The 12,337-nt window shown below is 47.7% G+C and overlaps 1 protein-coding gene across 1 annotated transcript in view; it reads right to left on the reverse strand.

Moving 5' to 3' along the window:
- The window catches only part of LOC119462070 (uncharacterized), a 75,115-nt gene that overhangs the window by 54,983 nt on the left and 7,795 nt on the right, over positions 1-12,337 (reverse strand). Inside the window, 4 exon segments of the mRNA XM_049672414.1 lie at positions 4,122-4,481; positions 5,180-5,244; positions 5,636-5,808; positions 11,141-11,270. Coding sequence (XP_049528371.1) covers positions 4,122-4,481; positions 5,180-5,244; positions 5,636-5,808; positions 11,141-11,270 — 728 coding nt within the window.

Below are 12,337 nucleotides of genomic sequence, written 5' to 3' on the forward strand. Positions count from 1 at the left end.
AGATTAAGAGAAGAATAGAAAGTCCACTCTTGATATCGCCGACGTAGCAACAGATCTCTGTTCTATCACTGATTATCAATCAGTCCGGGACATAGACGCTCACTCAGTCCTGTAGTTCTTAAAAATCGCAGCAGCGCTTTGTGGCCTTTTGCAGCTGTGATATTCGAGGCCATGGTCCCAAGATCTTGCTCAAAGTGAACGGTCTTCTATCTAGCCTATTGAGAACGTTGCAGAGGTCATGTCTTTCGTTTTGAAACGATGGACAGTAGCATAGTAGGTGTTCTATAGTCTCATCGACACCGCAGGCATTACACTCGGCGCTATCAGCCATTCCAATCAAACACGTGTAAGCATTGGTGAATGCAACACCCAAGCGTAAGCGGCACAGCATTGTTTCCTCATTTCGCGGAAATCCAGGCAACAGCCGCAGCTGCATATATGGGTCGAGAGAATGCAACCAATGTTGGGCGAATTCAGTTGTATGCCACTTCTCCAATGTCATAGTTTGCGCTAGCTTGCTTAGGTGTTGGGCTGCGTCAGTCCTCGATAAAGGTACAGAAACAATATTTGCTCCTTCGTGTGCTTTCCTAGCAGCTTCGTCGGCGATGTCGTTGCCGGTGATACCGCAATGACTCGGCAGCCACTGAAACACGACATCGTGTCCTTTTGCGATCGTATGGTGGTGCATTTCGCGTATCTCCGAGACGAGTTGTTCGCAGGACCCGCGATGGAGAGCTGACAAAAGACATTGTAGGGCCGCCTTTGAATCACATAATATTACCCACCGATTAGCCGGTTGGTTGTTAATATAATCAATGGCACCTCGGAGGGAAACAAGCTCCGAAGCGGTCGATGATGTCACGTGAGAAGTCTTGTATGTGATGCTCATTGATCGTGATGGTATAACCACTGCGCCGGTGGAGCTGGTCTGAGTGGAAGAGCCATCCGTATATATGTGGATTCGGTCAGAGTATAAAGAGTGCAAGCAATCGAGAGCTGCTTGCTTCAAGGCCAAAGTGGGCATGTCCGTCTTTTTTCTTATTCCTGGAACGTAAAGGCGCACTTCAGGTTGTTTTAAACACCACAACGCTGACGGTGAACGTGTCGAGGGTGTGAACCCCGATGGTAGGGAGGCACTATGAATGCTGACCACGTTGGAGAATGACGCCTGTGGTCGTCGTTCTGGCAGGGAGGCAAGAGAGCTTCATTGCATCCGTGAAACGTGGCGAATATGGGCCCTAAGCGTGTCGATGGTCATGTAAGTCGTGATCGGATGGTCTTGAGCCGTGATAACTGTTCCTGCTGTTGAGGCGCTCCGCGGAAGGCCGAGGCAAACACGTAATGCCTGTGCTTGCACGCTCTGAAGGGCTCGAAGATTTGATTTGCATGTTTTAGCAAGCACGGGAGAGCTATAGCGTAGGAAGCCGATAAAAAATGCTCAGGTACAACTGTAGCATAGAGCTCACTGATGATCCCCACGCTTTACCGGCGATGAATTTGAAAACGTGAACCATAGATGTGAGCTTCTTCTTCAAGTGGGCAACCTGAGGGCTCCAGGAGAGGTCTCGGTCAACAAAGACACCCAAAAACCGATGATTTCTCTTGTAGGAGATACGCTGGCCATTGATGCACACTGGATAACCAGACATCGCTTTTCGCGTAAAAGCGACTAACGCACATTTTTCTGTCGAGATGGTTAGGCCTTGTGTGCAAAGATAGCCAGTTGCCTGTGTTGCTGCCTTCTGTAACCTTGCCCGAACCTGCGGGCGAGTCACCGCTGATGCCCAGATGCAGATGTCGTCGGCGTAGATGGAGGCACTCACTGTTTCCGGTAGGGAATCGGCCAGCCCAAGAAGTGTGAGGTTAAAAAGAATAGGGCTTAGAACACCGCCTTGAGGAACGCCACGGCATGTGTAGTGGTCAGTAGTCGGACCATCTTCTGTGCGTACAAACAAGGACCTTTGTGTCAAGTAGCTTTGGATCCATTGAAATAGTCGCCCTCCTAGTTCCAATGTCAAAAGTGCGTCTAGGATGGCTTGATGGGAAACGTTGTCGTAGGCGCCTTTCACGTCAAGAAAGAGTGCTACTGATAAGCGTTTCCAAGACTTTTGCTGCTCAACAGATGACACTAGATCGATGACATTGTCAATCGATGAACGGCCTCGTCGAAATCCCGCCATAGAGTCGGGGTAAATATTGTGGCGTTCAAGATACCATTCGAGACGCATGAGGATCATGCGCTCCATGAGTTTTCCGACGCAGCTGGCGAGTGCTATAGGCCGATATGATAACAGTTCTAGCGGTGACTTTCCTGCTTTTAGCAACGGTACCAAGCGGCTGCGTTTCCATTCCTGTGGAACGACACCATCATGCCATGACCTATTAAAAAGGTTGAGCAGTTCTCGTCGCGCTTCTCGACGTAGGTGGCGCATAGCATTATATGTGATTCCGTCGGGCCCTGGCGAAGACGAACACCGACATAGCGCCATAGCAGCCTCTAACTCTTCCATAGAAAAGGAGCATCCATACGTGTATCTCGTGGACCAGGAATGTCGCCTAAAACCATGTCAGGGAGTAGAACTGTTCCGCCGGCGACTTTCGCACAAAACTCTTCTGCAACGTCTATCTCACGGCGGTTTTGATGGAGAGCAAGGGCGTTGAATGGGTGTTGTTGCTGGGGACATGAGCGAAGACCCCTTAGGGTACGCCACACACGGGACAGTGGCTTTCGGGGGTCCAGTGACTCACAAAAGCATTTCCATCTTTGATCTTCTAGCTTATCCATCCGGCGCTGTATCTTCTTTTGCATTCGCCGAGCTACTCTGAGGTCAAGAATTTACTTCGTGCGCCTGTACCTCCTTTCAGCTCGACGACGTAGTGCACGAAGTCTTTCCAATTCAATGTCATACTCTGTACGCTTTGATGAATGTGTGAAGCTACGCGTACAATCGTGCATTGCGTCTGCAATGACGTCTTCTAGCCTGCGTGCGATTGGTGTCTTGCATGCGTCTTCCACAAGATCTTCAAACACTGACCAGTCAATTTGGCGAGATATATTGGGTAGTAGTAGTAGAAGTAGTAGTAGTAGTAGTATTGTAGTTGTTGTTGTTGTTTCATATGAAGACACGGCATATACAATGACGAGAAAGGTAAATAGCGAGAGAGCAGGTCTGGCAACTGCCACCGAGTGGGGCAGATCGCCTAGTAAAAAGCAGAAAAATGAAGGAAAAAAACATGCAGGTTGCACCAAATACTTAGAATTAAAAAACTAGGCAAAAGAAATTTTCGACCCACTGAGCCACCACTGCGGATCCCAAACGTGTTGTTACATGTAATATACAGAGATAGATGGTCACCAACAAAAAAAATCCAGTATTAAGGAAAAAAAGAAACTTCTATATACTGTTGCTGCCAGATGTTGAGGCAATAGCATTCACTGCTCAGAGCATGATTTTGTAGAAGTATGCGTAACGCTGTAATGCCAGAACACTGTAATGCCATAAATGGCGCTGTGGGTACTGTGATATAAAAATAAATAAAAAGAGTGGGAAAGTTAACAGAATATGCAAGAGCGCATAGCCTAATGTATGCGGTTACATCGAATATGGACGATTGGCATGAGAACATAGTGACTTTTTATTTACGATATATTTTATTGCACTAATGGTCACTGTTTTAATATCATAGTTTAAAGGATTGAATAGCCGATCCCACACTTTGGAGTCAACTTGTGTGCTTTTTTCTAGTTTTCTTTTTTTCAATAAATATGTCTTATAGACAATTAGGCACGCTGTATTTGGATACAAAATACCATGAGGAAAACTCGAGACGATACGCATGAAGTGCGCTACTCGTGTGCCGATTCAATGTTTTCATGTCAAGTTTTGTGTCCCAAGACAGCGCACCTAAATGTACACCAATCCACAACCAAATATCTCCAAATTACGGCCTTTTCAAATGTTTGTTTCCTGCTTCCTTTTACACAGCGGTGTATACAGTTCGTATTGCTACCTTGTTACATTCACTTTCCCACCGTGCGTTTTATGCCATCACAGAGTGCGCCCACGAAGATCCATCACAGATGAGGCGAATTTCTCAGCAGACGAGAGAGAACTCCTGTCAGCAGCGTACTTGCTGCTGTGCTGGTTTTTCTCCCTCGGCAGTCATCTTGCGCATGGCGTCTTCGTCCAGTTCGACCATGCGTAGGCAGTTGTCGTCCCACACGGACGCGGCAGCGGCGGTCTCCTCAGCACGGGCGTCCGCTTCGCCGTACAAGTTGGTGACACGCTTGCTGTAGTAGGATACCATCAGGTTGCTGAGAAGGCCCATGCTCAGGAAGGCTATGGTCACGCCGTGGAAGACGATCCGCAGCTTGTCCGCGTCGTAGAACGAGCAGTTGCCTCGATGGCCGCCTCGCTCGTCCCACACAAGGCACGTCGCGTCGAACAGTGCCGAGTAGATGAGCGGGTACGGCACGGCGGCTGCGCAAATACATGCGCATGAGTAGAGCCATAACATTTTTCATAGACAGACAGTGGTAAACGAAACAGTACAGAAAGAAAAGAGACTGACAGACGGACGGACGGACAGACAGACGGACGGACCGGAACGGGACGAAACGGAAAGGACGGAACGGAACGTAACGGATGGAACGGAACGGACGGAACGGAAGGGACGAACGGAATGGAATGGAACGGAACGGACAGACGGACGGACGGCACTCGAGTTCAGTCTGAGCAGGATAGTACTCACCATTAACCATTCGCAACAAAATTTCCCTTTTTGAACTTTGTCAGCCAAACAGGAACATGTTTTAATAGCCTCTTCTCTTCCTACGCTAAGTTAATTTTTATTTCTCGTCAAAACTGCTAACTGCTCTACTGAAGACGAAGAGAGGAGCCAGCATAACGCATAATGACGCACGTTCGACACTTCCTCCTTTTTTCTTTTTTTTTTTCTTCTTTCACTACAACGTGACCTCGCACCCACGTGTCGCTTCACCACTAAATCTCATTAAACTGTCATGCCCCAGGCGAAGGCACGAATTAGCTCCATTTTTTTTTTCTTTTGTAAAAAAACAGGATTCAGACACCTGATGGGAGCTTGAGATCGAAGTAATATCGCAAAACTAAAGACATCACCTCAATTACTGGGCAGCGCGTATTGAAAGCATACCAACCTAGTAGATTAAATGCCGCTCCAATCATTCCTACTGCAAGGCCTTTGTCCGCTGGATCAACACATCTATAGAACATAAAGAAGTGTCAGTCAGTCACTTTTCGACAATAGTTTTCACCAGCAACAATAGACACAAGAGCCAGTTCGATAAGCTTTGTTAAAAAATTATGCAGATCCAGCCCACATGTTGGAATCTATCAGAATTGAAGCTTTCGTGAAATGGGTAAATAAATGCTATACAACGGCATATTTTATGCGCAGTTTTTTGGGCCATGGCAATTACGTGCCTTTCAGTGAAGATGTCAAGACGCGGAGACCCTGTGACCGCTAAGTATACTGTCTCAGCGAACGGCTCACTTTTCTATGACACTGTATCCAGGGCACGGTGTAAGATACGAAATCAACGAAATCTCAAATAAAACTCTTCATCCCAGATTATGAGAACAAGCACTCTGACCTGAAACTGACAATCACTCCTCCGACCCTCGGTAGCTGCGCCAAGAGTTTGCTGACGCTGGTCAGGGCGACAAGAATGAAAAGGCTGTCGCATCCAAATTCACAGAAGCCGTCCGTCACCACAGCATCTTCTGTGGTGCCGTTGTTCATCAGACAGCTGCAGTGCATTGTTCCCTGTGCGAAACATACTTTGACGTTAAGTCGTGCACGGTTGTCTTCGACACAAAGCGATGTCAAGATCTGTCAGCGCAAAATGTAGATGTTAAGCAGCGTGACCGTACAAGATGGTGGATAGTAAAAGCAATGAAAAAGGGTGTTTTTCACAAGGGGCTATATGATAAAGCGCGCTGATGTCTATGCCAATACAAAATTACGCCGACACATTGTGCGGAAAGATGACGCTTCCGTCGAGATTTGACAAGCTATAAAAATTGGTTTTCAATAAAAAGCTTGTTTCAGCAGAACTGCTTGTTCCTAGAACTTTGCGAAGTTTTCTCTTTCTTCGTTTACATATTTAATGGGATGCCGTCGCCTGCATATTGAGGCTGTCTGACACATCGTGAAATACTATTAATAAACTATCAAATATCCCAAGTGATATCGAAAATTCAGCCTGAATAGCGGCCCCTGTCTCATAGCATCCTCCCTATAATAAAGTTTCAATTTCAAAGTGATTTTTCATTTTAATCTGATTGGAGCGCACAATATATAAGAAACGACAAGCGACGACACATTGTCGATTGGTAAGGTCTGCATGTTAGTGCACACTTTATTTCCGGTTCTACATTTTTGTCCATGAAGTGGTAAGATGAAGTAATTGTGCTAAATTGACAAGTTTCCCGCCAGCACGCCAACTCATTCCCAGTTGCATTCCGTAGTTGTCAGGCATCCTGTATTTGATGTGGCTTTAGTAACTGGGGCTGCCCGCTAGCACTACTGTCGACTTACACAAGAGTGGGATGGAAGATTGCCGCAAACAAACACGCGCTTCACAGTGAAGCGAACCCGCGGCCTTTGAACCCGAAAAATTAGAAAGAAGCTTACCCCGACTGTACCTGTACAATGTATTTTGTCGGTTCAGTGGTGGCCAGAAAACAGGTAATTTGCCTTAAGCGGGAGTCTCTCAAAGAAGTAAAATAATCTATTTTCTCAATAAGAACAACTCATGGCGACTCATTCACCACGGATGGCACCTTCCACAGGGGCATATACACTTCGTGTGTGTGCCCCTGTAACGGCAGACAACCTTACGGCAACATGTAAAGGTCCTGACCTATCCCATGAAGGCATGTAAAGTCACCTATGCTGGAAAAGAGGTGTCAGTCCGTCCTGCGTACGAGACGGTACCATTTCTAGTTATGCCCAGCCCACTTATATTTAATTGGTAAATCCAGCGTCGAAGCCAGTTTCGTTTCCACAGCTAGTAAGAACAATGAATAACGCCTAGAGATGATGCTGCGACCACCTGGCCAGCCGCATGTGTGGTAATGTAAAAGGAGCGGTGAGAAGGCAAGTAGCCAGAATGACCCAGAAGAAATTGACACAGAATGAAACCCTTAAGAGCGCCTGCAGTCTGTCGACAGGCGGCAGCCTTCCAAGTCAATGAGCTTGAGCGTCCCATTCGCACTCGAGTTATCGCATCACGCATTTATCAGACAAGCTATTTGAGTAGCAGAGCCACTCGATAACAATAGGTACCTCCGCAGCTAACGTTTTCCCCTCCCCCGCCCCGTCCCCCCTTTGGCGGCTCCCTGGAAGCAATAGGAACCAACGGCTCGTGGCATCTAAAGGAGGGGGGGAAATGAAGTGGTCTCAGTTGCGTCTTGACCTTCTCGCGGTAGGAAAACAGGTCTCGAAGTGATATGCTAATGTACTTTTAAGTGCGTAAGCATATCTATGGTTTCCCAACGAGAAAACTGTGCGAGAGTCCGTCCGTCCTTGGCGTAAGACGATCGCTTTCAAGATAGCTGTGGAAGAAGACGACGACGAACGCGCGAGCAGTGGCATGAACGGGAGGGGCAGTATGGGAACGGCGAAATGATCAGCGGCATCGGAGCCAGCCAGAACTGTGGAGCAGCCATGGCTTCGGATCGGAACGTCATCAGCGCACCTGGCGCCGCCGCCCGCAGTAGTTTGCTTGCCTCATCAGTTCACGTTGCGCCACCTTCCGCAGCAGTTCGTGTCGCCGCAGCGCTGTATCATTTAGCGTAATGGCGCTAAGAAGACCGCAGCAGCAGAGGAGTGCTAGGATTACCAGCGGTCAACACCACGTCATTGCTACGAAATGCTCACGCATCATTCAGATAACTCCCTGAGAAGATTCTACGTGCTTTTTTTTTATAATCGCTGTCCAGCTTTATAACGCAGCGTGTTATAAAGCCCATCGGTGTTGGCATGACCTCCTAGATTGCAGTGTCTCTCTGCTGCAACAGCGAGACGCTTAGAAATCTCTAAGGTTGTGCTTTTGGGTGCTGTGATGTCACCACTCAGCCTTAGACGAAAGGAATCCAATGCGCACAAGCTTCGATACGCGCAATACGGTGGTTTTGCTTGTATATCAATTAATAGTGTCAGATGCACAGATATTCGAGAGCCAATTGCAAAAAATTCAGAGTCCTTCCCCTGCCGAGAAAATGGAGGTAAGCGAAGTTTGTGGCAAGACGACGCTGTCGCAGGCGTTCCGCTTCGTTTGCCCTAAACTCAGGGTCGGCAGCTCTTCGGTGACGTTTGGCGTCAACATCGCGCTCCCGCAACTCATGGTTCCCGGCTCTTCGTTGACGTTTCGCCTGAGCTTCGGAAGCCCTCACGCTATAATCGCACGCTAGAATCGGCACGACAAGCTTCGCTTACCCCCATTTTCTCGATAGGGGAAGGGCTGGTGATTTTGTCTCTTTGGTTCCCACGTGTCACAAGGGTACGTTGAAGGGCGCGTTACAGGTCCCCGAGCCCACAGGGTTATGTGCCATTGAGCTTGGACCCTTTCTGCACTATCACCAGGATCGGTCCGACTTTTTTGCGTGACTACGCCACCACCAAAATCTGTAGCGCAATACAAGCTTTGCTTGAAAAAGGTGGCTACCAATCCTAATGGACGCGAGTTTCTGCAAACAAAGCGTTTCTTCTTCTTTTTTTTTGAGATTTGCTCTTATTTGTTCTACACGTAGCTGACGCCAGTCTCCATATTATCGATTGGGCACTGTTAACGAGAACGCTTGCATGCTGGTTCATTCACTAGGCCACTAACACAATGTCCGTCGCTCCAGTGGGGAGTTGCGTTGGGCATTGCATCGCGCAAATTCGGATGCAACCGCGAAAGCGATTGACTGATCATTCGGTTCCAAGACATGATTTGCTCTCCAGTGATCTGAGCAAGCTTTGAGCGTCGATATGGACATCCACCGTCTCTAACCATGAAGAATTTCATCCATAAATGTCTCACAATTACGTAGAGAAAAAAAGGGGTGCTTCGGTGCTCCTTTTTTGAACACAATACCAGGTTGGCTTCGGGCTGACATGTTTTATTTATTCAGTTACCTCACAGGCTCCCGAAGGAATATTGCGTGAGGGGAGGATACAGTGAATTAGCAAAAAGAAAGGAGTACAAAGAAATTATGCATTGTTAGCGGGTAAACATGACAGAACAAATATTTAACAATATAAATAACGCGATAAACGAAACAAAACGACTGTATTAAATAGCAAAAAAAAAAGAACGAGCACCAAGAAATTATGCAAATGGTGTGCTGGTGAAGATGAAAGAACAAGTCTCTAACAATGTTAATGCAATACACAACAAACAAACAACCAAAGCTATACAACTTCGCCACAGAGCAGTAGAAAATCTTAACACACGCGACGGACGACCGCATTTACATTTGTCGTTATGTTTTACTTGACACTAAACGGCGTGGGAGACGTCGTTTTAGTATGGTATTGTAAAACATATCTAATACATAACAAAGAACAACGACTAGGTTTTTGAACTTATTAAACTTCAAATATACTACCCGCCCGCTGCTGAACATGGCAGACAGAAACAGAAGCCCTGGGCCTATATTGCGTTGTTTATTAATAGCGAAGCTATTTAAGCCGGTGGTTGCGCCGTTAGGTGTACGCCGAAAACCCTCCGCCTGGCGATGACGTCACATGCGTCTCCTAGCAACGACTCGCCCAGCTACGCCGAGCCTCGCAACAGCTGCGGGAGCCGAACCATGACGTCATCGCGTGCGCCGCGTCGCTTCGCCTTAGCTCTGCCTAGCCATGACGTCACCACGACGTGCGGATTGGTCGCCGCCGTTGTGCAGAGGCGGAGCTAAGCCATGACGTCAGGGTCCCACGGGGTATATATAGCTTCGCGTCGCCGCCGCGTCGACATCGCTGCGGACGGGAATGGGGCGACCGAAGATGATCGTCACTCCCGGGGAAGAGGAAGAGCGGCGCAAAAGACAGCGTGCCGCTACTCTAGAGCGGATGAGACGACTTCGGGCGGATCCACAGTATGGCGCCGGCGAAGCAGTGACTAAACGACAGCGAATGACAGAAGATCCATAGTTTCGAGCCCGCGATAGGGAGCAAACCCGTTTGAGCAACCAGAAGCGTCGCCAGAAAGCTCCGGGCCTGCGAGTCCTGGGTAATTTCCAGCGGCAAGTGCGGAGAGTCACGGGAGGTGCCGACGGACGATTTGCCCGCGAGTTTCTGAACAGTGAGTTTGGACACATTTGCCGAGTGTGCCATAGATTGTGGTTCGACACGAACTTGTCTACGCCTAGCTCCCTGTGCGACTGCGATAAGCGAGAGACTGCGGTGCGGATCGTACGAGAAGCGTTTCCCAGCGAAGCGAGGTGGGGCCGCCATCTTCGCTGTTTGCTCAGTCTTCGCGCCACTAGTGCGAAACTGCCCCAATTTCATTGTTCTGGTTGCGAATTTCTTTTTTTACTTATTGTATTACATGACAGTCAGCTTTACCGCGCGCTCTCTTAAGAAAGGATCGCTGCCCTCATTAAAGCTTAACTCCAATACTGCTCAATTTTCTGAGTCACATTCTTGTTTTAGGCAAGGGCATGACTGCGCTTTAAACGCAGATCTTGGTAGGCTACAGCAACACTCAATAAGAAATCAGCAATAAACAATGACTCCACACTTTCTTCTAGACGTACGTATATAAGAAACTGTTCTATTGTACCTGATGCCTCGCAGCAGCACAACAAACCAGCGAGATACATCGAGAGATAATTGCTTATCTTCGTACACTGTCCTGTCAAGGAAGAAACCCAAGGGGCCCCTCAAGTGAAACCTGAAGTGCTACAAGTGCCACCCTAAAGCAGCGTTAGCTGTCCCGGACATATGGATTCATTGTTCGACATGTTTGTTCCGGTCGGCGCGCCGTTGCGGACTTTCCGACGTTTTTTGGCCGGGCCGCGAACTATCGACACCAAATGCTTAGCTGAAATAGGTCCAAGACAGCGAAATGTGGAGAAGATCGCGCTTAAGGAGGAGTTTTGCTTACATTTCCGTCTTCGGAGCAGCCAGCTGCGCAAGGCGAAAAATACGTCGCTTTCTCCAACACGTGGCACACTGGCTGAAAGGAACTGCCTGTACAGCCACAATCCTTGTTGCAGTCGTTGGTTATAGACAGGCTGAAATGTAGAACAAATCGAACACAGTGCGTGCTGTTAAAGTCGCATACTCAATTTACGCCTTTTCAAATTACTTAACGAACAGTTATCGGCGATAAGGAATGGCAGCATATATCATAAGAAATTAGAGGCTCAACAAAGAAGAGCTATTTTTCGTAGCTGACAAACGCTTCTGTATGGGCTACTAAGGGCGTGGAAAATTTTCTGGGACCAGGATTTGCAAAATAAGGATTTTTTTTCTCCTGTAATTATGAGCCAACATCATAAAAGCAATACCTGGAACTCATAGTAGCCGCCTGCACATTACATGCTACAAAAAACTTATTTCGTTCGTTTACTAACTACATGCCTGAACTGAGGGCAAGTTGAGCTTTTCTTTTCACGGAACCTGCGCCATGCAGCTGTTTACGGCCGACTGGCATTTGCATAGAATGATCGAAGTTGGACGCAAGCTGCTCTGGCCCTCTAAATTTTAAAAACATTGGTCCCTCACTGAACGAGGAGAACCCAGCTTCACAAATTTTTGTCTTGGCGTTGAATGCCGAGGAATAATACTGCAACAGTGGGTGATATGCCCATAATGCACTAGCAAGTTTCTAAATTCTGATCGGGTACGGATGTGCTAGTTAGCAGATCATGACTTAGTTGCAAACAGTACACTTGAAAAAACCGTGTCTTTGTCCGTGTCTCTGTCGATGTTCCAATACAGACAGCCTTAATGGGGCAACCTAACCCGGCATAGCGGGAGACTCCGGATAGCAGTCAAATATTGGGCTAGAGAAAACAGCTTTAAGTTCACAGGGTAGACGCATGGCAAAGTGCTCATGCGAAAATGTGATGGAGCGCGCGCAGTGCATGGGGAATCCTTAAATGACCTTGCCCGGTGGCAGCTACACTGAATTTCATGTCGGATTATGTTCATTCAAGAATGGAATGCACGATGGCTGCGCATTATTATTACATTCCAAGGGACGTGAGCAGCGTGGTGTCTCATTTACAAATGCTAGGCTGGTAAAAAAAAAATCACCAGTCCTTCCGCTGTCGAGAAAATGGGGGTAAGCGAAGCT

This window comes from Dermacentor silvarum, chromosome 8 (assembly GCF_013339745.2).
Source record: "Dermacentor silvarum isolate Dsil-2018 chromosome 8, BIME_Dsil_1.4, whole genome shotgun sequence".
Lineage (NCBI taxonomy): Eukaryota > Metazoa > Arthropoda > Arachnida > Ixodida > Ixodidae > Dermacentor > Dermacentor silvarum.